Consider the following 27,757-nt stretch of genomic DNA (forward strand, 5'->3'; position numbering starts at 1 on the left):
CTAAGGAGAGGACTTACATAGACTCTACCTTTTACCCATTTCTGTGTGTACTTGAGATGTGTTCCATAAATATTCGTTACTGAAATAAACCAAATATGTCCTTCCCGTTTAGACTGTGGCCCCATACCTATTTAGTAAAGCCGTCCCATTGTCCTCTGTATCAAACGTGTTTATCCTGATGTAGAGAACGTCTCCTATTAAGGGGAAGCTGTGGGAACCGTAGCTACTAGGCCCGATATTTTTTATTTTTATTTTTATTATTGTTATCGGACCTATAAGCTACGGTTCCCGCAGCTAATTAAGGGGCTACACTCTACACTGGCAGCAAGCTGTGAACACCACGAGAGGACAGTCAAAGACCGTTGAGGATAGATTTAGGGTGATACCTTATAGCTTGGCAGAGAGCGGACAGTCACAATAATTTTGCTGGTAGTACATTTTTGTCACAGACATACCCAGGCACATGCAAATTTAATTGTCAAATAAACCTACTAAAGGGCTCATAATTCCTTTAACAATTTGAATTCCTAATATCCATTAACAAACGTGTGTTGACTAAGTTACTTGATAAAGGAGTCTCATGGCGTGGTTCCGATGACCTATCAAGTAAAAATAGGATTTCCTAGTTTGACGTTTGAATTATCATTTAAAAGTAAAAGGTGCAATCTGCACTGGTTTATAATTTACAGACACTTATGCCAATTATATCGTAGTTCTGTGTAAGAATATCGTTGTTGATATCCGAAGTGGCTAATTGGACTATGTCCCCTAACCTGTCTGTAGGGCTAATTAGACTATGTCCCCTAACCTGTCTGTAGGGCTAATTGGACTATGTCCCCTAACCTGTCTGTAGGGCGAATTAGACTATGTCCCCTAACCTGTCTGTACGGCTAATTAGACTATAGCCCCTAATCTGTCTGTTCGGCTAATAAGACTATGGCCCCCTAATCTGTCTGTTCGGCTAATTAGACTATGGCCCCCTAACCTGTCTGTAGGGCTAATTAGACTATGTCCCCTAACCTGTCTGTAGGGCTCATTAGACTATGTCCTCTAACCTGTCTGTAGGGCTCATTAGACTATGTCCCCTAACCTGTCTGTAGGGCTAATTAGACTATGTCCCCTAACCTGACTGTAGGGCTAATTGGATTATGTCCCATAACCTGTCTGTAGGGCTAATTAGACTATGCCCCCTAACCTGACGGTAGGGCTAATAAGACTATGTCCCCTAATCTATCTGTTGGGCTAATTAGACTATGTCCCCTAACCTGTCTGTACGGCTAATTAGACTATAGCCCCTAATCTGTCTGTTCGGCTAATAAGACTATGGCCCCCTAATCTGTCTGTTCGGCTAATTAGACTATGGCCCCCTATCCTGTCTGTAGGGCTAATTAGACTATGGGCCCTAACCTGTCTGTAGGGCTAATTAGACTAGGTCCCCTAACCTGACTGTAGGGCTAATTAGACTATGTCCCTAACCTGTCTGTAGGGCTAATTAGACTATGTCCGCTAACCTGTCAGTAGGGTTAATTATACTATGTCCCCTAACCTGTCTGTAGGGCTAATTAGACTAGGTCCCCTAACCTGTCTGTAGGGCTAATTATACTATGTCCCCTAACCTGACTGTAGGGCTAATTTGATTATTCCCCCTAACCTGTCTGTAGGGCTAATTAGACTATGTCCCCTAACTTGACTGTAGGGCTAATTGGATTATGTTCCCTAACCTGTCTGTAGGGCTAATTAGACTATGTCCCCTAACCTGTCTGTAGGGCTAATTAGACTATGGCCCCTAACCTGTCTGTAGGGCTAATTAGACTATTTCCCCTAACCTGTCTGTAGGGCTAATTAGACTGTGGCTCCTTACCTGTCTGTAGGGCTAATTAGACTATATCCCCTAACCTGTCTGTAGGGCTAATTATACTATGTCCCCTAACCTGTCTGTAGGGCTAATTAGACTATGGCCCCTACCCTGTCTGTAGGGCTAATTAGACTATGTCCCCTAACTTGACTGTAGGGCTAATTGGATTATGTTCCCTAACCTGTCTGTAGGGCTAATTAGACTATTTCCCCTAACCTGTCCGTAGGGCTAATTAGACTGTGGCTCCTTACCTGTCTGTAGGGCTAATTAGACTATATCCCCTAACCTGTCTATAGGGCTAATTATACTATGTCCCCTAACCTGACTGTAGGGCTAATTGGATTATGTCCCCTAACCTGTCTATAGGGCTAATTAGACTATAGCCCCTAATCTGTCTGTTCGGCTAATTAGACTATGGCCCCCTAATCTGTCTGTTCGGCTAATTAGACTATGTCCCCTAACCTGTCTGTAGGGCTAATTAGACTATGTCCCCTAACCTGTCTGTAGGGCTAATTGGATTATGTCCCCTAACCTGTCTGTAGGGCTAATTAGACTATAGCCCCTAATCTGTCTTATGGGCTAATTATACTATGTCCCCTAACCTGTCTGTAGGGCTAATTAGACTATGTCCCCTAACCTGTCTGTAGGGCTAATTAGACTATGTCCCCTAACCTGTCTGTAGGGCTAATTAGACTAGGTCCCCTAACCTGTCTGCGATGGTGTTGGCATATGGCACTAATAAACTGTTGTTAAATACACGTACTCGGGGAATGATTAGTAAAATCAGTATCACTATCTACTAAATACACAATACATGATAAATATTCATTAATTCTATAAGGGGAAGGGGTATCATGATGTAGTTGGAGTAACTTTATTTCTAAATCATGACTTCACATTGCCCCATAGTAACGACGTTATCACAATCACCACTCCGCTTGTGAAATGCCATGCGAGATAGAAATTTCTTCACGATCTTTATTTGCCAGTGTATCATATGGGAAACTCCTTCGAGATTGTTATAATATAGAACTCCTATCTACCGAGGTCTTTTTAGGATTAGCACGAGGCTAGCGAAGGTTCAGATTTTTGAACCTATATGGTTACCATGCATAAAGTGGTGACGTCTGACGACGCGATATATAGGAGTGAAAGTGGAGAAACTACTCGTGTAAAGGGGGCATCTCCAAATTCAGGGGATTGTGACCACTTACGTTTTCTGTACACCTAGAATATGTCGTGACAAAATTAAAGGCTCAGTCCATGGTTTGAACCAATGAATCTGTTGTCAGTATTGCGGTAAAATTGACCGGCTTTGGAGTCGGGTTCGCTCCTTAGTATCAGCCTAGCGATTGGTCAGTTTATTTTATACCCTCGTGCCTTCCACTTCGTCAGGACATATTCCAGGGATGAAGAGAACGTACAGTGCAAGTGATAGCAACCCCTAGAATTTCGAGGATGAGTGGGACTAGCACTCATTCTAATGACTCCAAATTAAGAGCAAGATAAGGTTGACAAAGACATTCTGTAACGTAATCTAAGGGTTATTTTAGGGTCAAGGTCACAGTTTCTTCTTGCGGATGTTATTGGATAGTATGTACTTATATTAAAATTTGCGGCGGTATATTGTAATTGTACTGTCACAGATTAACTTTTTACGCCACAGTTTTACGCGCGTATCTGAATACAAAAACTGTCTCAACATACAACAGAATTCATATGCAAGCATCCAATATGTCTTTATTTATCATAAGTCTTGGTAACTGTAGTAAATTGAAGGTATCGAGTGTGATAGTCTGATCTCAAATGTATACACGTATATAGTGCACCTTTGTTGATGTATTAAATACAGTTCACAATAACATTACCGGAGTATTCAAATCTTACACAACACACAATCACATTACACATGTACCAAAACACGAATGACTAAGAACATATAGCTTTAAAATGTCAAACAACTAAAGCAGGTCGTTTCCTCGCTTAATTATTATAAAAATGACAAAGAAAAGGTCAAAGTGACAGTACTGTGATGTCAAATATAGATTCTTCAAGACATCTAAGAAACCCTTATTTCAATGAATTTGTCATAAAAAGAGTTCAAAAATTGAAACATTGAGCAATTTACTGCAATTGTACAATACACTGAATACTGCCGAGTCTGCTCAGTCAACACACTTTCCATAAACATACAAGGCATACCAATGTTTGAGCACAGACATTAATTACCAAAGACACACATTACCAAAGACAACATTCATTGACCATATACAATAATTACCAAAGACACCAATCTTTGACCACAAACATATATTACAAAAGACATTAATCTTTGACCACAAACATGTATTACAAAAGACACTAATCTTTTTGACCACAAACCTGTATTACAAAAGACACCAATCTTTGACCACAAACATGTATTACAAAAAACACCAATCTTTGACCACAAACACGTATGACAAAAGACACCAATCTTTGACCACAAACATGTATTACAAAAGACACCAATCTTTGACCACAAACACGTATGACAAAAGACACCAATCTTTGACCACAAACATGTATTACAAGACACCAATCTTTGACCACAAACACGCATGACAAAAGACACCATTCTTTGACCACAAATACCTATGACAAGAGACTGGCACCTTTCCTTGACAAAGTTCTGACCTTAACTACAGTTCCTTACATAGCGAGAAATTATATAGCATTTCAATACGTTTTAAATGTAGGGGACTTGATCATTATTTGCGCTAGGACAAACTTGGCCAGGATCTTCTGTAGCATGACACAGTTGTTGTGTAATGCTATAAATGTATGACAGTTTCTGTACGATATTATCAATTCACCAATACTGCAGTTGTACAAGGTCACCAATAACACAGTCATTGTACAATGGTTTTAGAGACGCAGTGATTACAGAGACACAGTTGTTTTCAAAGGTTATTTCACTTGCACACTTAATTTGTTGTCATAGAATGTTATCATAGACACAGTTGTTTTTTAATGTTATCCGGGAACTTGAAAATGTTGGTAAAACATGGATATACTCCTGCTTTGGTGACAATAAAAGTAGCCCAACTCTAAACCAAAAGGTGGAGTTTGATATTAAGTCCTACCAAAGTCAGTGAAGCGAAAACCATGGTTCACAGTTACCTTCATTTAATAGAGTGCTGTAGTAGGAATTCTATTTTTCAGAGCAATGGAGCTAAATGGATCACAGTGACCTACAGTTGACATCACACTGTAGTACTCAAGACATTGAACTTCTGGTATATGATAAGAGTAATTCAGCTAGATGTATGGACAGACGGACCAGTGGGAAAGGCTATCAGTTAGTGCCCCCTAGTATATTGTGGGACATAAAACATTCTCAGTTTTTGTATAATAGTATCAGCAACACATCTGTTGTAAAGTGTTATTAGTGAAAGATGGTTTTTTGGTATGATATTGGTGACACAGTTGTTGTCAAGTGTTATTAGTGAAAGATGTTTTTTTTTGTATGATATTGGTGACACAGTTGTTGTTGTAACGTGTTATTAGTGAAAGATGTTTTTTTGTATGATATCGGTGACACAGTTTTTGTTGTAAAGTGTAATAAGTGAAAGATGGGTTTTTCGTATGATATCAGTGACACAGTTGTTGTTGTAAAGTGTAATTAGTGAAAGATGTTTTTTTTGTATGATAACAGTGACACAGTTGTTGTTGTCAAGTGTTATTAGTGAAAGATGGGTTTTTGTATAATATCAGTGACACAGTTGTTGTTGTAAATTGTTATTAGTGAAAGATTGTTTTTTTGTATGATACCAGTGACACAGTTGTTGTTGTCAAGTGTTATTAGTGAAAGATGTTTTTTTCGTATGATATTGGTGACACAGTTGTTGTTGTAAAGTGTTATTAGTGAAAGATGTGTTTTTTTTGTATGATATTGGTGACACAGTTGTTGTTGTAAAGTGTAATTAGTGAAAGATGTTTTTTTTGTATGATAACAGTGACACAGTTGTTGTTGTCAAGTGTTATTAGTGAAAGATGGTTTTTTTTTGTATGATATTGGTGACACAGTTGTTGTTGTAAAGTGTTATTAGTAGATGGTTTTTTTTTGTATGATACCAGTGACACAGTTGTTGTTGTCAAGTGTTATTAGTGAAAGATGTTTTTTTCGTATGATATCGGTGACAGTTATTGTTGTCAAGTGTTATTAGTGAAAGATGTTTTTTTCGTATGATATTGGTGACACAGTTGTTGTTGTAAAGTGTCATTAGTGAAAGATGTTTTTTTTGTATGATAACAGTGACCCAGTTGTTGTTGTCAAGTGTTATTAGTGAAAGATGTTTTTTTGTATGATATTGGTGACAGTTGTTGTTGTCAAGTATTATTAGTGAAAGATGTTTTTTTGTATGATATTGGTGACAGTTGTTGTTGTCAAGTATTATTAGTGAAAGATGTTTTTTTGTATGATATTGGTGACAGTTGTTGTTGTCAAGTATTATTAGTGAAAGATGTTTTTTTGTATGATATTGGTGACAGTTGTTGTTGTCAAGTATTATTAGTGAAAGATGTTTTTTTGTATGATATTGGTGACAGTTGTTGTTGTCAAGTGTTATTAGTGAAAGATGGTTTTTTTGTATGATATTGGTGACACAGTTGTTGTTGTCAAGTGTTATTAGTGAAAGATGTTTTTTTCGTATAATATCAGTGACATAGTTGTTGTATANGATGTTTTTTTTTGTATGATATTGGTGACACAGTTGTTGTTGTCAAATGTTATTAGTGAAAGATGGGTTTTTGTATGATATCAGTGACACAGTTGTTGTTGTCAAATGTTATTAGTGAAAGATGTGTTTTTTGTATGATATTGGTGACACAGTTATTGTTGTCAAGTGTTATTAGTGAAAGATGTTTTTTTCGTATGATATCGGTGACAGTTATTGTTGTCAAGTGTTATTAGTGAAAGATGGGTTTTTGTGTGATATCAGTGACACAGTTGTTGTTGTAAATTGTTATTAGTGAAATATGTTTTTTTTTGTATGATATCGGTGACACAGTTGTTGTATGATATTGGTGACACAGTTGTTGTATGATATCAGCGACACAGTTGTTGTATGATATCGGTGACAGTTGTTGTATGATATTAGTGACACAGTTGTTGTATGATACCGGTGATACAGTTGTTGTATGATATCAGTGACGCAGTTGTTGTATGATATCAGTGACACAGTTGTTGTATGATATCGGTGACAGTTGTTGTATGATATTAGTGACACAGTTGTTGTATGATATCGGTGATACAGTTGTTGTATGATATCGGTGACACAGTTGTTGTATGATATCAGTGACACAGTTGTTGTATGATATCACTGACACAGTTGTTGTATGATTTCAGTGACACAGTTGTTGTATGATATCGGCGACACAGTTGTTGTATGATATCAGTGACACAGTTGTTGTATATCAGTGACACAGTTGTTGTATGATATCGGTGACACAGTTGTTGATGTTATGTATAAGCAGTGACACAGTTGTTGTTATCTATAAGCAGTGACAATTCATGTCTTCATCTGTGACATGATTCTGATAAAGTATTCTTTGTTGTCAGCAACATTCTCTATCCTGAAGGCACTGTAGTTCCCATAATTACACATTACAAAGGAAGATATATAGTTCACATGATCCAAACAAATAACTGGTCCAAAGATTGTAATGATGAAAGTGTCCTGTGTCACAACGATGGAAACAAAAGTACATATAGTAAGTAAATGGAGAGGAAATTTAATTTGTAGCTGCCTTTATTGCACTTTCAGTGACTTGATGTTTGATGTTAGCGCCGTTTATACACCATGTTGTGACGATGTCCTCTCTGAAAAAGGAAGAAAAAAAAGCCCACATTAATCATGCCTGATCTACAGTTTCATTTTTCAATCTTTGCATAAAACAGACTTTTATTGAAAATGGTATTAATACCCTATATGCAATACTTTACTAATATCAGAACATTTGACACATTTGCATCGAAGAATCAAGAAAAAATATTAATTTAAGCATGTGGGGAAATAGCACACCCATATGACTTGTAAACATGCATTCGCTATGTATACAGTGGTGTAATGATAAATGATAACAGTTTTCAGCAGAACCCTACTTCAAACTTTGTGATGAACTCCGAGAAAATCCCAAATATTTCCGTTGTTGATTTCTTGGAGTCTTCCCCAAAGAACTGAACCATGGCCTGGAATTCCTCCATGGTATTAGCTTGGAGACGGAACAGACCCTGGATCTCATCTGATGCCTGTGATATAAAGTGCTGCCTTGTCAAGGAGAACTGTGTTTTTGTACAGGTGTGGAAGGTAGAATTCCTATTGCTGATAGTACACAATTATATTGCTGAGTACCACAGTCCTTTATTGATAGTACATGCAGTATCAAAATTAACTTATTAAGATTTTTTTTATTCTTATTGCAAACAAGTTATAACTACAGATGTACACATCACCAATCAGTTGCTAAATGTCAGATTATGAAACACTCTGTCTAACTTTGTTGTACTAGATCTGCAGGACCAGATATATCAGATTTCTATAGACTTTTTGCTACAGATTAATACAGTAGGAATTGGTAAACGCTCTTTGCTTTCAATATTTGTTTATTGTAGCGGGCAAAAGACATATTTTAGTATATAGCAGTTTATAAAGTCTTAAAAGTCACAGCCCAATTCAGTAATTGTCTCTGCAGTCCTAGCAGATGTTACTTACATATAAATTATAATATGTAATTTATCCATGTGCTCCTAGGTTTAATGTCAAAGTCAATTTTCTTTTCAGTCCTATACATCTAGTCTATTAGTGGCCCTAACCCTGTATACCTACATTGATTGTCTAATTGATCCTAGACCTATATACAAATGTACCTATATTGTCCACATGTAGCTATTTCTATTTTAAAAGGATACTCCCATCACATCCTGGAAGCGATCATTGGCTCCGATGCTTGTCTTTTGAGATCCAAACTTTTCCAGTGTGTTGGAGACATCCTGATTAAAGACATGAGGAGAAGTTACATGTCTTACTATACATAAACTGTATGTACATTGCTGGATATAGGTTTGATCCCTGTTGTCATAGTGATGTTATGTAAGTCAATTTAACCATTTCTGACACATACTTTCAGTTCACACAGGAACTTAGTAACCTATTAAAAAAAACCTCCCTACAAAGTTCTCTACACATCACTTATAGTCATCATCCCACCAACAAACACTGGTCCTTAGAAAGTAGTTGCTGGCAAAAACTTTAAATACCTGTAATACTTTTCTCAGTTCTTGTAGTTCTTGATTCAGCATAATGTTAGACACTGAAACACAATTTATATACATATAAACATGCTAGTCACTATTATATGATTATGGAAGGATATGCTTTTTGGATTCACTGTGTGATAACTGAACTTTACCAAAGCCTTTGGTGGGCTGGGGACTTGTGGTAATGGTTATATCTGCTGGCTAATGTAATTGTGGTAATGGATATATCTGCTGGCTAATGTAATTGTGGTAATGGATATATCTGCTGGCTAATATAATTGTGGTAATGGATATATCTGATGGCTAATATAATTGTGGTAATGGATATATCTGCTGGCTAATGCAATTGTGGTAATGGATATATCTGCTGGCTAATGTAATTGTGGTATTGGATATATCTGCTGGCTAATGTAATTATTATTGTGGTAATTGATAAATTTGCTGGGATTGTCGTCGAACATAAATGCAGTTTCGCTAGCAAGATGAATTTTATATTGTTGAAATGCAGGCATATATAAAGTTCTGGCCAATGAGATTGTGGTGATGCATACCTTTGTCAGACAAAGGGAATGTCATAATACATACTTTTCTTTCCCAGCCAATGAAACTAGTAATGTATACCTGTGCTGGCCATTAGGATTGTCATGTATACTTTCGCTGGCCATTGATATTGTGGTTATGAATATACCCATGCTTGCAAGTGCTACTGTGGTAATACATACCTTTGCTTGCCAGAGGGACTGTGGTAAGGTCCTCGCCTACTGATAAAGCATCAGGGAATTGGGAGTACACAGCCTCGGCCAATACATGTATGAAAGTCATCTTGTTGTCCTTAGTCTTGGTGACATCCAACTAATAATGAGAATGATGAGAATACAACTGAACGCAGGAGCTTCTACTGGTAAATTCCTAATATTATATAGATAACACTCTCAATTCTAGCACTAGTATTACAAAATGCTTGAGTTGTAAGTAACACAAAGAAATACTAGTACCTAAGACTTCTACATACCGTTTACTTTTGTAATGTAATTATATCTATTTACATGTATATCCTTACTTACATGTGACAGGAAGGTTGTTCTTACTTCCCTGTGCTAGGAAGGGTAGCCTTACTTACCTGTGCCAGAAAGGGTAGTCTTACTTACCTGTGCTAGGAAGGGTAGCCTTACTTACCTGTGCCAGGAAGGGTAGACTTACTTACCTGTGCTAGGAAGGATAACATTACTTATCTGTGCTACAGAAGATAACATTACTTATCTGTGCTAGGAAGGATAACCTTACTTACCTGTGCTAGGAAGGGTAGCCTTACTTACCTGTGCTAGGAAGGATAACATTACTTATCTGTGCTACAGAAGATAACATTACTTATCTGTGCTAGGAAGGAGAACCTTACTTACCTGTGCTAGGAAGTGTAGCCTTACGTACCTGTGCTAGGAAGGATAACCTTACTTACCTTTGCTAGGAAGGGTAGCCTTACTTACCTGTGCTAGGAAGGGTTACCTTACTTACCTGTGCTAGGAAGGATAGTCTTACTTACCTGTGCTAGGAAGGATAACATTACTTACCTGTGCTAGGAAGGGTTACCTTACTTACCTGTGCTAGGAAGGATAACATTACTTCCCTGTGTTAGGAAGGGTAACCTTACTAACCTGTGCCAGGAAGGGTAACCTTACTTACCTGTGCTAGGAAGGATATCCTAAAGCCAGCTGCACCTCCTACTCTGTTATTGCCTTTGTTCATGTAGTTTCCCATAGCCAAAATCAACTGTATGGAGAAAATATTACCTTCTTATTTTTGAGTTGGTCATAATCATTGCTGAATATAAATTGACAATTGGACGTGTAAACTATGTAGAAAACCAAGAGAGCTGCAGAATAGGCCCAATTGTCAAATTTGTCGACATAACCCAAGCATAATGAGTGAATGTCAATTGAACATGGTCATTGTTATGTTGAACCTAGTGACGATTACAGAGTACAATACGTTGTAACAATCAGAATGTATTCAGAGTACAATACATTGTTGCAATCAGAATGTATTCAGAGTACAATACATTGTGACTATCAGAATGTATTCAGAGTACAATACATTGTGACAATCAGAATGTATTCAGAGTACAATACATCGTTACAATCAGAATGTATTCAGAGTACAATACATTGTGACAATCATAATGTATTCAGAGTACAATACATTGTGACAATCATAATGTATTCAGAGTACAATACATTCTGACAATCAGAACGTATTCAGAGTACAATACATTGTGACAATCAGAATGTATTCAGAGTACAATACATTGTTGCAATCAGAATGTATTCAGAGTACAATACATTGTGACAATCAGAATGTACATAATTAAAAAAAAGGCTACTAGTAAGCATTTATAGTACAGTATTCATTAAAAATCAGAATGTACGAAGGGATTAATTTCTAATAGTTCGCATTTTATAGTACATTACCGGTATATCATTTCAATCACAATATGGCTGTTACTAGTCAGATGTTTGGACTCTAGGTGCAATGGTAAGGTTCATACAACAGTGTTACACATACTTACTTCCAATATCTTAGCCAGTTTCCTACTGTGACGTAGTTCTGCAGATGCCTTTCTGATGTTCTGTAAATTCTGGAAATGATACAATGCATTGTTTGAGTGTACAGACTACCCACATGAAATAGTATTTGAACTCATTCTAATAGGTAACTTTTCTATCCAATTAAAACAAGTCAGCTTTAATTGCAATAAACATGTTTCTTAAAAAATTCAGATATCAGGAAATATAATCGCTGAATTTCCCAGCAGCAGGCAACAACTACTTAAAACAACCTTTGGGGGATCATTCCAACGGAATTTTACTATCATTAGCAAGAAAATGTAAGCTAAAGTCAGTTTGACTGGTGTTCTGCAGATGATGACTATTTCGTATTGCAATGTCGTTAAATATTCTGTAGTGATCTATCAAGTTGTGTCCATTTTATTTTTATCTTATTAGGTACATATGCTATATGATAACAGTATGTATAGCACATATTCTGTATTTAAATGAAACAATTTCTGAAGACGCTACAAAACATATTGTGAAATAAAATCATGTATACCTCTTTCATTTCTGCAATCTTCTCATTAAAATTCCCTTTGAATATTAAGGCTTTCAGTCTTTGTTCATACCCAGGAACACGGCTCATCTACAAACAGACAGAGTACATTCTCTCATCTACAAACAGACATCCAGGAGAATTTACTTTGTACTGTACCAACTATATTGACATAAATATGCCTTATTTAACTGTATCACCCAAACTTAGTAATATCTTAATGCTGTCTATGAGAGCACACATCCAGTTTAGAATTAACACACCATCAAGGCAAGCAATTAAATTAGTACTGAATGGAATAGGAAATTTGTCTCTAAAATCTTACTTCATATGCAAATCTATCAGGTTTGCTCAGGTCATCAAGGTCTCCATCAAAACAGTCATATTTTTCCATCTGAAACATTAAAAACAGTTTTAACACAGCAAAACCAAACCACTCCTAGTTAGTTTACCTAGGAGACAAGCTGTCAGGGAGTTATACAGACGTCCTGGTGATAAGTTTACCTAGGAGACAAGTTGTCAGGGAGTTATACAGATCTCCTGGTGATAAGTTTACCTAGGAGACAAGCTGTTAGGGAGTTATACAGATCTCCTGGTTACTAAGTTTACCTAGGAGACAAGTTGTCAGGGAGTTATACAGACGTCCTGGAGACTTACTACCCAGGAGACAAGTTGTCAGGGAGTTATACAGACCTCCTGGTGACTAACTACCCAGGAGACAAGTTGTCAGGGAGTTATACAGACCTCCTGGTGATTTGGTGCGAAGGCAAGGAGTTGTCGAAGGAGTTCGTAAGTTAGAATATCTTCGTCCATCTGGAACAGTGCCTGCTTCATCTGATTCACATTCATCTTCACATGACCAAGCAGTATGGCTATTGACAAGTAAATGTAACACATTAACAGAGAATTATTTACTACTTTTAGATCCAAATACAGACATCTTCCCCTAGCAAAAATGGGATTTAACTTCCAAAAGTGAAGGAACAATGAGGAATATCTTCCCAATTTAAAAAAAAGTAATGCCTTATATTCCCCATTCATGTAGGAACAGCTAGGGAGTTGCAAAATGTAGGTAGAAAACCCCCCACATATAATGATATATGAGTACCATGCGCTGCTATAGACAGAGAAGTAGGATACATATGATGTATACCAATCAGTATGCTAAAGACAGATAGGAAACCATGTAAGTGTATCACGACTTTTAATCTATTGTAGTAGATAATGTGAAATGAAGGCCTAGGTATTTAACTGGTTTATTATCATGTCTTAAAAACCCCCTCATCCCCAATCCGTCCCCGACTTCAAGCAACCACTTCAAACAAACTGTTTCCACCTATGATTATTATTCAGGGATTTATAGGAACCCTAGGTGGCGTTTGAAGTATATTAAATATGGGAAATGTTTATTGAATTTGATGCTTCTGAAACCATTGGCAGTAGACATCAACTTTCATCTAACTTAAATCAATTAACTTTCACTTAACTTACATCAATTAACCCTTACTTCTATATTTCACTAAAATAACTCCTAAACAAGCATAACATATGTAACTTACAGATATTGTAGGCTTTCTTCGCATTGAGGACGAACACTTCCTGTCGCTTCTCAGATATTTCTGTCAAAAAGTAAAACCAATAAAGTTAATTAGTGAAGTAATCTATAAGGGCTGGTCATGTACCATCTATAATTTGATAATAAGTCCAAAAGCATAATTTTGCTGATCTTGTATGTTTGACTTTAAACTTAATTCTTTCCGATATCGATATCACCCACTCTGTTTGGTAGCCCCAAATATAGATATCACCCACTCTGTTTGGTAGCCCCAGATATAGATATCACCCACTCTGTTTGGTAGCCCCAGATATAGATATCACCCACTCTGTTTGGAAGCCCCAGATATTGATATCACCCTCTCTGTTTGGTATCCCCAGATATAGATATCACCCACTCTGTTTGGTAGCCCCAGATATTGTTATCACCCACTCTGTTTGGTGGCCCCAGGTATAGATATCACCCACTCTGTTTAGTAGCTCAAGATATAGATATCACCAACTCTGTTTGGTAGCCCCAGGTATAGATATCACCCACTCTGTTTGGTAGCTCAAGATATTGATATCACCAACTCTGTTTGGTAGCCCCAGATATAGATATCACCCACTCTGTTTGGTAGCTCCAGATATAGATATCACCCACTCTGTTTGGTGGCCGCAGATAATGATATCACCCACTCTGTTTGGTAGCCCCAGACATTGTTATCACCCACTCTGTTTGGTGGCCCCAGGTATAGATATCACCCACTCTGTTTGGTAGCCCCAGATATCGATATCACCCACTCTGTTTGGTAGCCCTCCATATTTATACCACCCACTCTGTTTGGTGGCCGCAGATAATGATATCACCCCCTCTGTTTGGTAGCCCCAGATATAGATATAACACTCTCTGTTTGGTAGCTCCAGATAATGATATCACCCACTCTGTTTGGTAGATCCAGATATTGATATCACCCACCCTGTTTGGTAGCCCCAGATATAGATATCACCCGCTCTGTTTGGTAGCCCCAGATATAGATATCACCAGCTCTGTTTGGTAGCCCCAGGTATAGATATCACCAACTCTGTTTGGTAGCCCCAGGTATAGATATCACCCACTCTGTTTGGTAGCTCAAGATATTGATATCACCCACTCTGTTTGGTAGATCCAGATATTGATATCACCCACTCTGTTTGGTAGCCCCAGATATCGATATCACCCACTCTGTTTGGTAGCCCTCCATATTTATACCACCCACTCTGTTTGGTGGCCGCAGATAATGGTGGCCCCAGGTATAGATATCACCCACTCTGTTTGGTAGCTCCAGATATAGATATCACCCACTCTGTTTGGTAGCTCAAGATATTGATATCACCAACTCTGTTTGGTAGCCTCAGATATAGATATCACCCACTCTGTTTGGTAGCTCAAGATATTGATATCACCAACTCTGTTTGGTAGCCTCAGATATAGATATCACCCACTCTGTTTGGTAGCCACAGATATTGATATCACCCACTCTGTTTGGTAGATCCAGATAATGATATCACCCACTCTGTTTGGTAGCCCCAGATATTGATATCACCCACTCTGATTAGTAGCTCAAGATATAGATATCACCAACTCTGATTGGTAGCCCCAGATATAGATATCACCCACTCTGTTTAGTAGCTCAAGATATAGATATCACCAACTCTGTTTGGTAGCCCCAGGTATAGATATCACCAACTCTGTTTGGTAGCCCCAGGTATAGATATCACCCACTCTGTTTGGTAGCTCCAGATATAGATATTACCCACTTAGATATCACCTACTCTGTTTGGTGGCCTGTGATATTGATATCACCCACTCTGTTTGGTAGATCCAGATAATGATATCACCCACTCTGTTTGGTAGATCCAGATATTGATATCACCCACTCTGTTTGGTAGCCCCAGATATAGATATCACCCACTCTGTTTGGTGGCCAGCGATATTGATATCACCCACTCTGTTTGGTAGCCCCAGATATAGATATCACCCACTCTGTTTGGTAGATCCAGATAATAATATCACCCACTCTGTTTGGTAGATCCAGATAATAATATCACCCACTCTGTTTGGTAGATCCAGATAATGATATCACCTACTCTGTTTGGTAGATCCAGATATTGATATCACCCACCCTGTTTGGTAGCCCCAGATATAGATATCACCCATTCTGTTTGGTAGCCCTCCATATTGATATCATCCACTCTGTTTGGTGGCCGCAGATATAGATATCACCCACTCTGTTTGGTAGTCCCAGATAATGATTTCACCCACTCTGTTTGGTAGCTCCAGTGCTATCACCCACTCTGTTTGGTAGATCCAGATATTGATATCACCCACCCTGTTTGGTAGCCCCAGATATAGATATCACCCATTCTGTTTGGTAGCCCCAGATATAGATATCACCCACTTTGTTTGGTAGCCCCAGATATAGATATCACCCACTTTGTTTGGTAGCCCCAGATATAGATATCACCCACTTTGTTTGGTAGCCCCAGATATAGATATCACCCACTTTGTTTGGTAGCCCCAGATATAGATATCACCCACTTTGTTTGGTAGCCCCAGATATAGATATCACCCATTCTGTTTGGTAGCCCCAGATATAGATATCACCTACTCTGTTTGGTGGCCTTTGATATTGATATCACTCTCTCTGTTTGGTAGCCCAAGATATAGATATCACCCACTCTGTTTGGTAGTCCCAGATAATGATTTCACCCACTCTGTTTGGTAGCTCCAGTGCTATCACCCACTCTGTTTGGTAGATCCAGATATTGATATCACCCACCCTGTTTGGTAGCCCCAGATATAGATATCACCCATTCTGTTTGGTAGCCCCAGATATAGATATCACCCCCTCTGTTTGGTGGCCGCAGATAATGATATCCCCCCCTCTGTTTGGTAGCCCCAGATATAGATATCACCCACTTAGATATCACCTACTCTGTTTGGTGGCCTGTGATATTGATATCACTCTCTCTGTTTGGTAGCCCAAGATATAGATATCACCCACTCTGTTTGGTAGTCCCAGATAATGATTTCACCCACTCTGTTTGGTAGCTCCAGTGCTATCACCCACTCTGTTTGGTAGATCCAGATAATGATATCACCTACTCTGTTTGGTAGATCCAGATATTGATATCACCCACCCTGTTTGGTAGCCCCAGATATAGATATCACCCACTTTGTTTGGTAGCCCCAGATATAGATATCACCCACTTTGTTTGGTAGCCCCAGATATAGATATCACCCACTTTGTTTGGTAGCCCCAGATATAGATATCACCCGCTCTGTTTGGTAGCCCCAGATATAGATATCACCCACTTTGTTTGGTAGCCCCAGATATAGATATCACCCACTTTGTTTGGTAGCCCCAGATATAGATATCACCCACTTTGTTTGGTAGCCCCAGATATAGATATCACCCACTTTGTTTGGTAGCCCCAGATATAGATATCACCCACTTAGATATCACCTACTCTGTTTGGTGGCCTGTGATATTGATATCACTCACTCTGTTTGGTAGCCCAAGATATAGATATCACCCACTCTGTTTGGTAGCTCGGGATATTGATATCACCCACTCTGTTTGGTAGCCTCAGATATAGATATCACCCACTCTGTTTGGTAGTCCCAGATAATGATTTCACCCACTCTGTTTGGTAGCTCCAGTGCTATCACCCACTCTGTTTGGTAGATCCAGATATTGATATCACTCTCTCTGTTTGGTAGCCCAAGATATAGATATCACCCACTCTGTTTGGTAGTCCCAGATAATGATTTCACCCACTCTGTTTGGTAGCTCCAGTGCTATCACCCACTCTGTTTGGTAGATCCAGATATTGATATCACCCACCCTGTTTGGTAGCCCCAGATATAGATATCACCCACTCTGTTTGGTAGTCCCAGATAATGATTTCACCCACTCTGTTTGGTAGCTCCAGTGCTGAAATGCTGTTCCAATTCCAGGTATTTGACAACATCCTCCAAATCATTTTCTCCCAACTGAAATAAATGTAAAATGATAGGAGATATTTTACAAACTTTACAAATTAGGGAAAAACTTTAATTTCTGGATGTAGTCCTATCTGTCTGCACACACTACGTACACACTAGTATGAATTGTTCAAAATTCTTTGTCAAAATGAGTATTTCTTGATATGATTACCTTACACCTTTCCTTTTCATATACATTATACAAGACAAAGGATAAGATGTCAGACTAGATGTCTCCTTCCTTATCAGTCAGTGATTGTTTGTGGGGAGTTTATAACGTTACATTTTATATCAGAATTGAAATCTTCTGGAGGCAGAGATGGGCTGACACATCCTTCACCAGTAGTAATGCATGATGGGATACATGTTACCTATTGTAATTCATGTTGAGTTACCACAGACAACCACTTTTTCCCTTATCAATAGTAATAATGCATGCTAGTATACCTATCTAACACCCACCTGTTCCCATATTGTGTTCTCCACTTTAGTCTGGTCTAGCTTGTCCCAGTTGATCCTCTTGACATTCATTTTGCCACCAGCTGCAGACTGGTGACTTGGGGTGCCGTTCTGTACCCCTGGGGGTGGGGGTGGTGGTGGTGGTAGAGGGGGAGGAGGGGGTGCCACTGAAATTAATAGCAGTTTGTAAATGTTTTATCTATAGTTCTTTAGTAGGGTTTGATTTGTTTGATTATATTTCTATAAGTAGCTAAATGTCGTTTATATTGGCAAAAATGTCCTGCCATACAGATACATAAACAAGAGGCAATGGGCTTTTACAGTCAAAACAAGGTGTAATACACTGTTAATAGTTGTTGTATTGTGACAAAGCAATTTTATTTTTTGCTGTGGAAGCTTCTTGCAAATTATATTGAAAACGTTTCAGTGGTTTTGAGAAGCTGTAAATGTAGATTGTTTATGGACAGATGACTCACACAATTGTTTCAATACGTCAAGTGATAAATGTAGCAGTGAACAAACATTTAGTTCATATATATACATGAGGATTATCTGGGTCTCTGAAGATTGGTTTATCATACTTTATAGCTTATTATCTTACTTGAAGGTTTGGGATAAGGCTTTTGTTACAGAGGCAGTCTATACTACTAGTGGTCATCTTTCAAACCAGGCTTTGACACAGAAACAGTCTATTACTGGTCATATATAGATGCAAGAGAGAGGGTACCTGTTATACAATGTACCAGGCATGGACTCTTTGACAGTGTTCTATTCTCTAGCTAGCTTAATTTGATTTGGGAAAGACAGTCTCTGTGTCTTACTTTGGAGGATGAGGACGAGGCACCACGCATTGAAAAACGGTCGGTCTATTCTTGTCCTTACCTGGAGGAGGTGGAGGTAGGCTTTTGGACGCTGGCTTCCCATGTTGATACAATAATGAGGATCCACCAGTGACCTTGAGGAAATCCTGGCCAATGGTACTGCTGGCATCAAGGTCAGACACTTCTGCAGCCATGGCAGCATCAAGCTCCTTCAATGCAGTCATAGCACGGCGGTTAAATGAATCTCCAGATTTTATGGAGAATCTGGACCTGTCTATTTCAACATCAGTTTCAACATCATTGTCACTGTCTGAACAAGTGGAACTGAACACAATCTCCGGCGGAAATTGCGTTCCATTTTTGTTATCACTGGGAACAGGTGATACTCCATTTCTCTTCCTTTGGTATGACTTTCCTTGTCTAGATTTTTCATCTGACATGACTTTTCCTGTATATTCAGCGCAACTGATCGGTATTACGGTTACATACTTCTTAGATTTCAGACCTGTGTCATCGTCAGAGTCTGGAAAAGAAACAATTATTATAGGTAAATACTGAAACAATGAATTCAAACTTTTGATGGAACCTGAGGAGAGATAAAGCTACTACTGGATCCTTTTTAGGTATGAATGTATAATAACGATGTATAATGTAGATTGGGAATCAAAAGCATTCCATAATCACATAGTACAGTCAAAACTGCTCCTTAATCTTGCCACCAATTTCTTTTCAAGCTTAGAAGGTTGGAATTTCAAAACATTGGATAAGTTACTGGGACAGTAAGCCAATGGAGATCTGTTCCCGAAAACACTGGTTGGTCAACAAGGCTGGACTCAGTGTTCATAAGATTGATTTGTTCAATAAACCTGTTAAATCTGCATCCATTTTGTGTCCTGCCTGGAATATTTTCTTTGCCTCCTCTACAGCTCGCCGTGTTTCTTCCAGTTCCTTCATAAGAGCCATGTCTATGCTCTTTGTACCTGATAAAGGTTATAAAATTATTGATATATGTTATAACTATGATTTTATAGTGTCATCTAAATTAGCTACAAACATTTTTAATCCACTGTCAATTACCTAAAGTCTAAATTATACAACTAGGGAGATCAATACCACAGCCAGACAGGGATTTAAACCTTGGACCTCCTAATTCCAGAGGATGCTCTAACCAACAAACCCATATGGCCACCTCCACCACAAATACATCATTTGTTTTACTGCCTAATAAAATTTCTTTAAGATATTTACGTTGATATTTTACTGTCCTCGTAAATATATGTGAACATTAAAAAGTTGTACCAATGGTTAGTTGTTTCTTACTCTGATCAGTTTGTCCCGCTCTCCTGACACCTGTCATCAAAATACCTTTAATCTGATGCACCAATATTGAACTAAGTTGCCCATACATATCAATTCTACTTTGCTATCCTGAGATAGACTGTCATACACCTACCATCCCCTCCTCGGAGGTCATACCCAGGATGCATCTTTTTCCAGAGGCGACCTCTGGCCCGCTTCACACCTGGCTTTTGTGTTCGGTCAGGCATGTCGTCATCAGAGGAGTAAGAACTCTGTAGTGTTGAATCAAGAATTTTATTATAATTTTTTTGTCTTACGTTAAAATTGTTGACAAGGATGGTTTATACTCATGACTAAAGCTTTCAGAGGTTTTGTTGCTTCGCCAAGAAAATTGTTTGTTATAGTAAGTAAAAAGTAGATGTGTATGTATATCTGTAAATATACCTGTTTTTTTCCTCAATGTATACGTACAGACTGAAGTATTTATTGTGCATATTTCAAATATTCCTGAATTAATTGTTGTAGGAATCACTATACAAACAGTTGTTGACATTTCATGTACACGATACTTAATTAGTCTATAATGTGATTCTTGGAAAACTTATTTTGTGGTTTTACAATTACAGACTATTTTTCTTTGTGGATACAAAGATGTGTGGTCTGCTGATACGTTGGTACTTGAATCAGTTGTCACCACAAACATAAATACACAGCAAATGTTTTATGTTATACAGTACCTTACCTAGTTAAGTTATACAGTATCTAACCTAGTTGTGTTGTACAGTCATTACCTAGTTAACTTATACAGTACCTAACCTAGTTAAGTTATACAGTACCTAACCTTGTTAAGTTATACAGTACCTAACCTAGTTAACTTATACAGTACCTAACCTAGTTAAGTTATACAGTACCTAACCTAGTTAACTTTAATATACAGTATCTAACCTAGTTGTGTTGTACAGTCATTACCTAGTTAACTTATAAAGTACCTAATCTAGTTAAGTTATACAGTTACACCGACACTCCATGGTTTATACATACCAAGTATTCCCTTCCTCTTCTGAGGGCAGCAGCTGCAACACCCACTGGAGGACAAACAGGCAGGTGATAATACAGGTGTAAGCAGCAATTACAAGTGGCATTAAAGTTACTTAAAGCTGTGATACTGACATTGTTTTGACAACTTATACATATTCTTATGTAAAACTGGCATTATAAGTATATTTATATGTTCGTATGAATTACTATTTNAAAGGCGATCGCAATAGGTCACTTGAGACTTTGTCTCAGGTGACCTAAAAAGTCATCAAACAGTCCAAATGATAAATGTATGTTCAGAAGCAAATGTTAAATCTGATATACATCATAGAGTAAAACAGGGCTGTGTCCCCTTCAGACTTGTGCACTGGTCTGCAATAGCCAAAATTTGCTCAAGTCAGTGATAATTTGCGTATAGTTTAAGAAAATGTCTCAGAAAATATTTCCTTGCCAAACTAAAAAGACATAAAATGAAAATTAGCAGTGAGCATGTACATAGTACACACGTATTACGGTGGGAACATTATAATCGACCTAACTCTTGCTTGTTACAAATCTTTTGTATTCAGAAAAAAGAGAAAGACAGAAGGCAGACTCTGTAATGAGTCACCAGAACATCAATCAAGTGGGACTCTCTAGCACAGGTATCTGAACCTCCGAAACCTCCAATGAGGGAGATCTTCCTCATTACACATTCCCAATGAGGGAGTAAGTGGGTGAAAAACGACCGAAACTGCTTCGCTCACTTTATCTTTCCCTTTTTATGTATCAAAATAAGTTCAAAAAGCATTCATTTGATTAAGACACACCTATCATGATCATTACATACATCTTGCAGTAACTATAGGAGATCGTTTGAAAACAAAGATGTAGATTTTGAGTTTGTTTGAGTTAGACTTGAATGAGGGAGTTTTAAGGGAGATTGGTAAATTTTGGTCAATTTGAGGGAGTCTCCCTCTTTATTAGGGAGGGTTGACAGCTATGCTAGTGGAAATAAAATGTTGTTGCATAAAAGGAAAATCAAGGACAGAAGATCTACTGAATGACAGGGAGGAGGGCAGACCTTCTGAGTGACAGTTAGAAAGTTTACGAAGACCTAATAGATGACAGAAAGTGCAGGGATGGAGGCACACATACTGAGTGAAAGGAAGTTCAGGGAGGGACAGACCTATTGAGTGGCAGGAAGTTCAGGGAGGAGGGCATACTTACTGAGTGACAGGTAGTTCTGGAAGGAGGGCATGCATCCATTCATTAAGAGGGTAAAGCAGGGAGCAGGAAAGACTTGTACTGACAGAAAGGAAGTTCAGTGAGAAAAGATGACCAACTCAATGAAAGCAGGTCTATGGAGGAGAGCCGACCAACTAGGTAACACTTAGTTCAGGAATGAGGGAGGAACTACTTAGAGAGAGGGTATTGTGTGGAGTTAAACAGACCTAGCCACTCAATGACCAATGACAGGAAGGTTAGGGAAGATCGAAGCCCAACAGAGTAACAGTACGTTCAAATAGGATGGAAGACTACTGAGGGACAGGATATTTAGAGGAAGGAAGACCTACCAGGTGACAGCAAGTTCTAGGAGGAAAGTACACTACCTACAAAGGTACAGTTAAGTCTAGGAAGGAGGGACAGTCATGAAAGGATCATACAGACATGTGAATGGAAAGGGACTGCAGGGGATACCTATTCTAAATTCATCCTCAGTGCTATACTGGGGCTCCACTTGATCAGCCTGTGTATGGATAAGAGATGCACACTTACCAGGAGGCAGGCCTGAAATGTATTAAATAGAGCAAACATATCAATACACAGAACCACATTCAATGTATAGTACATGTACACATTATACTTTTGGTCTTACAAAACTATTGCTCGACTTCACACTAAATATTTGTGAAGCATTCTAAAAACCAGAAATATCTGTGTACGGTAGTATGGAGTACCAGTGAAAATAATCTCACAGTTTTGCAAATATCATTATATGCTTAACAGCTCATCAATACTTGAAAAGATATTTCATAACATTGAAACTATATCTTCAGCGCAACACTTAAAATATCCATCTATTGGATTTAAAATTTGACATACATACCTTTGTCATCATGGTATATGTTAAGTCTGTGGTAGATGTACAAATCTTTGTTATACAGAGGTACCTTTGAGGTTTGGTTTGGTTTGTTTGTGTTTTACGTCCTGTTAACAGCTATGGTCATTTAAGGACATATGTTTGAGGTCATGAAATATGTCAAGTTTGTATTAAGTGTATGTCCTCATAAGGTTATGATAAATTTGGGTGTTTGGTAGGTGTAAACTTATCTCAGATAGCATTGTTGTCTATACTGGGGTATTGGTAGGTGTAAACTTATCTCAGATGGCATTGTTGTCTATACTGGGGTATTGGTAGGTGTAAACTTATCTCAGATAGCAATGTTGTCTATACTGGGATATTGGTAGGTGTAAACTTATCTCAGATAGCATTGTTGTCTATACTGGGGTATAAGTAGGTGTAAACTTATCTCAGATAGCATTGTTGTCTATACTGGGGTATTGGTAGGAGTAAACTTATCTCAGATAGCAATGTTGTCTATACTGGGATATTGGTAGGTGAAAACTTATCTCAGATAGCATTGCTGTCTAAACTGGGATATTGGTAGGTATAAACTTATCTCAGATAGCATTGCTGTCTAAACTGGGATATTGGTAGGTATAAACTTATCTCAGATAGCAATGTTGTCTATACTGTGATATTGGTAGGTGTAAACTTATCTCAGAAAGCATTGTTGTCTATACTGGGGTATTGGTAGTTGTAAACTTATCTGAGATAGCATTGTTGTCTATACTGGGGTATTGGTATGTGTAAACTTATCTCAGATAGCATTGCTGTCTATACTGGGATATTGGTAGCTGTAAACTTATCTCAGATGGCATTGCTGTCTATACTGGGGCATTGGTAGGTGTAAACTTATCTCAGATGGCATTGCTGTCTGTACTGGGGTATTGGTAGGTGTAAACTTATCTCAGATAGCATTGCTGTCTTTACTGGGGTATTAGTAGGTGTACATACCTTTAACATTTGGTATATTTTGTGTCTGTGGAAGGTGAACATAACTCGGACATCAATGAATATATTGAGTCTGTGATGGATGTACCTACCTTTGACATCTTGGTGTATATTGAGTCGGTGGCGGGCATACTCCTGATGCTCAGCTACCAGTAGGGGTATGATATAGATCCAGAGTGTCTGCTTTGATGGAGTGTCCAGAATGACTTCTAAGTCCTGAATTAGGTTCTCAACTTTCCTGTTGGTATTAACAACATGTATATTTATGGTCTTCTCCAGGATATGGCTGGATTTGATAATCTGATTGATTTAAAACTTTTGACAGCTTTTTGCCAACTAGATGAAGTGAGAATATGGCTTACACTACCCCCATTTCCTGCTGGATCCATGGTGAAATTTTGAAACAGTGACCTTGACCTTTAACTGATTGCATCTATACTGCAACTTGTCCAAAATTTGTCAAAGTATATACATATTTACAAATATTTGTGAAAATCTTTCTAGAAATACAACTGCTAGAGTGATGCAAAGGAGTGTGACAGTGAAATTATATTTTTAGTAAGTGACCTTGACCTTTTACACCCATATTCCAACTTCAACTTGACCATTCATGCCCATATTCAAGCTTCTTCAAGTTATGTCCAAGGCAAACATAAATACTAGACCATACACAAAATTACAACATGATTATCTTCCAAGTTATGACTTTTGCATGATACAATGTATCATAAGATAAATATGGCATGACCTTGATATAAAATGGAATAAAATGAATGTTATCCTGCCCCCTCTATTATCAGACCTGTTCTCGGCGTAGATCTGGAGAGCCTTCTTCAGCTGTGAGCGTTCCCTAGTGGTAAGTAGGTACTCCACCTGTTGTTGGAAGGATGCCAAGTGTGGACCAGTCTGACCCCAGGCCTCGGTACCATCTGGGTAGAGACGGGCACACTTTTAATGGAATGTTCACAAATAGCAAAGAGGGCAACTTTTAATGGAATGTTCACAAATAGCAAAGAGAGCAACTCTTAATGGAACTTTAACTACCTGAAGAATAACAAGCAAACTTGGAACTATACATGGGGAGAAGTAGGTATAAACTTCTGACTTTTAACCAGATGGGAAGAGACATGTACACATTTAGTTGGAACTGATGAAATTTCTACCTCTATATACAGTCACACTTCATTAAGCAAGACTGTAAATCTGCAAAACCTTCACAACTCAAACCTCTCAGTTGGCTTCAAATTAAGTATTGGCTTAAGGTGACCTACGTTTTAGTGCCCAGGGAGGGGGCACTTCATTGCCATAGCTTTTATCATACATCTGACTGTTCTGGTTAGAGGAATCAACTATTTCTGAAAGTCAAAAAAAATTACAATGATATTTAGACATTTGGTATAAAACAGGTTTAGCACAGAGCATACAGAACAATGAATTCTTGGTGACAAAATTCAATTCTGAAGAATTCATGAACACAAGGAATATATCAGATAAACCTTTTCCTACCTAATTAGTATGAGTTTAGGGTAGTTTAAGGATTGTGGTTCCACACATGAGGATGTGTTAAATTTGGCATAAATTTAAGATCCTACCAATAAATGTTGAAGTTGGTATCATATAAAGGAACAGAACTCCGGAGGATTGGCTTACAGGGTAGTCTAAGGGTTAAGGTTTCCCTGATAAGGTGTGCAGATAACGGTATGTGGGTAAGCACTTAACCAAGGAGGATGTAATGAGGGTGGTTTAAGGATAAAAGTTGTATCCATGAGGATGTGCTGAGGGTGGTTTAAGGATAAATGTTCTACCCATGAGGATGTGCTGAGGGTGGTTTAAGGATAAAAGTTTTACCCATGAGGATGTGCTGAGGGTGGTTTAAGGATAAAAGTTTTACCCATGAGGATGTGCTGAGGGTGGTTTAAGGATAAATGTTCTAACCATGAGGATATGCTGAGGGTGGTTTAAGGATAAATGGTCTACCCATGAGGATGTGCTGAGGGTGGTTTAAGGATAAAAGTTTTACCCATGAGGATGTGCTGAGGGTGGTTTAAGGATAAAAGTTCTCCCCATGAGGATGTGCTGAGGGTGGTTTAAGGATAAAAGTTTTACCCATGAGGATGTGCTGAGGGTGGTTTAAGGATAAAAGTTTTACCCATGAGGATGTGCTGAGGGTGGTTTAAGGATAAAAGTTCTACCCATGAGGATGTGCTGAGGGTGGTTGATTCTGGTTACACAGAACTCCTGGTGAGCAGTAGGTAACTTGGCCAGGATGAATTTCCACAGGACCTTCTTAGACGGTGTGTCCATCACCTGGGACAGGGCATTGAACAACTCCACAATATTTCTGAAACAAACCATTCTGATCTTTGTATATCACTGAATTTTCATGACACCCAATTCCTTATTAGTATTTATCAAAGCTTGATTCTTTAGGATGAAACAATCATATCGTTGATGGCAGGCTATTTTGCCAGCGACATATCAAGTCGGAAGAGGATATATAGACGTCTTTACAAGCTCAAGCTTCCGATCGACGTTCAACGACAACTTATATCGCCATACTTTCATAATGCATATATGAATATTTTCAAAAATTTCAAATGACATCATCTGGAAATATGTGAAAATGTCCTGAAGTTTCAACTAACCTTGACCTGTCATAGTCCAGCATTGCTTTCTTCATCCTTGACCTTTCCTTGGAGGTCAGCAGGTAGTGTGCCTTAAAAGTGATAACAGATCGTGTTAATACACTGTATTACTATTAAGGTGAATCAATAACTATATTTTGGTTGGTTAATCTAAGAATCCAACATGACAAAAATAGTCACAATGCAGTTTTAGTAAATGTGGCAGATTTTGATTGTACATAGGATTACAGTCGCCTTATAGCTTCAAGCTAGAGGGAACTTCCCTTTAGCTCAGTGGTAGGGCGTCCGACTAGGAAGTCTGGGATCGCAAGTTTGATCCCCTGCGAAATCACACTACTCTCTTTCCCTTTAAAATGGTGTCCATGGCCCTCCCTGTGGTGACAGGGAGTTAGAACCAACTAGAAAGTTTCGGATCGCAGGTTTAATCCCTGGTGGAATCACAGTTCTCTCTTTCTTGCTACATAAATAAGGATTCAAGAGTATAGAGTATCCAAAACCAGTCAGAAAGTGACTAGGTTACTGATAGACAAAAAAGAAAGGATATATTTGAACAATCAAAGCACTGTTCTTCTAAAAAATCATCCCTGTATTGATGAATATGTTACCCTCGCTACCAA

General features: G+C 38.2%; 1 protein-coding gene across 2 annotated transcripts in view; it reads right to left on the reverse strand.

The window, feature by feature from the left end:
* Positions 1-7,130: 7,130 nt before the first annotated feature.
* Positions 7,131-27,757, reverse strand: part of LOC110454590 (delphilin-like) — a 29,890-nt gene continuing 9,263 nt past the window's right edge. The window contains exons 8-30 of one of the 2 annotated variants that reach the window (XM_021504177.1): positions 27,141-27,211; positions 26,688-26,836; positions 25,767-25,850; positions 25,298-25,424; positions 24,588-24,733; positions 23,196-23,207; positions 21,441-21,484; positions 20,554-20,671; positions 19,967-20,080; positions 19,162-19,623; positions 18,283-18,446; positions 17,751-17,829; positions 13,817-13,876; positions 13,002-13,129; positions 12,583-12,651; positions 12,261-12,347; positions 11,719-11,787; positions 10,836-10,922; positions 9,878-10,007; positions 9,156-9,208; positions 8,808-8,888; positions 8,001-8,162; positions 7,131-7,718 (exon numbers count right to left, since the gene is read on the reverse strand). In XM_021504177.1, the coding sequence (XP_021359852.1) occupies positions 7,680-7,718; positions 8,001-8,162; positions 8,808-8,888; positions 9,156-9,208; positions 9,878-10,007; positions 10,836-10,922; positions 11,719-11,787; positions 12,261-12,347; positions 12,583-12,651; positions 13,002-13,129; positions 13,817-13,876; positions 17,751-17,829; positions 18,283-18,446; positions 19,162-19,623; positions 19,967-20,080; positions 20,554-20,671; positions 21,441-21,484; positions 23,196-23,207; positions 24,588-24,733; positions 25,298-25,424; positions 25,767-25,850; positions 26,688-26,836; positions 27,141-27,211 (2,535 nt within the window). In that variant the 3' untranslated portion in view covers positions 7,131-7,679. Of the gene's footprint in view, positions 7,719-8,000; positions 8,163-8,807; positions 8,889-9,155; positions 9,209-9,877; positions 10,008-10,835; positions 10,923-11,718; positions 11,788-12,260; positions 12,348-12,582; positions 12,652-13,001; positions 13,130-13,816; positions 13,877-17,750; positions 17,830-18,282; positions 18,447-19,161; positions 19,624-19,966; positions 20,081-20,553; positions 20,672-21,440; positions 21,485-23,117; positions 23,208-24,587; positions 24,734-25,297; positions 25,425-25,766; positions 25,851-26,687; positions 26,837-27,140; positions 27,212-27,757 lie in introns of both variants that reach the window. The other variant, XM_021504175.1, reaches the window with a different exon arrangement.

Source organism: Mizuhopecten yessoensis, unplaced genomic scaffold, assembly GCF_002113885.1.
Source record: "Mizuhopecten yessoensis strain PY_sf001 unplaced genomic scaffold, ASM211388v2 scaffold7939, whole genome shotgun sequence".
Classification (NCBI taxonomy): Eukaryota; Metazoa; Mollusca; class Bivalvia; order Pectinida; family Pectinidae; genus Mizuhopecten; species Mizuhopecten yessoensis.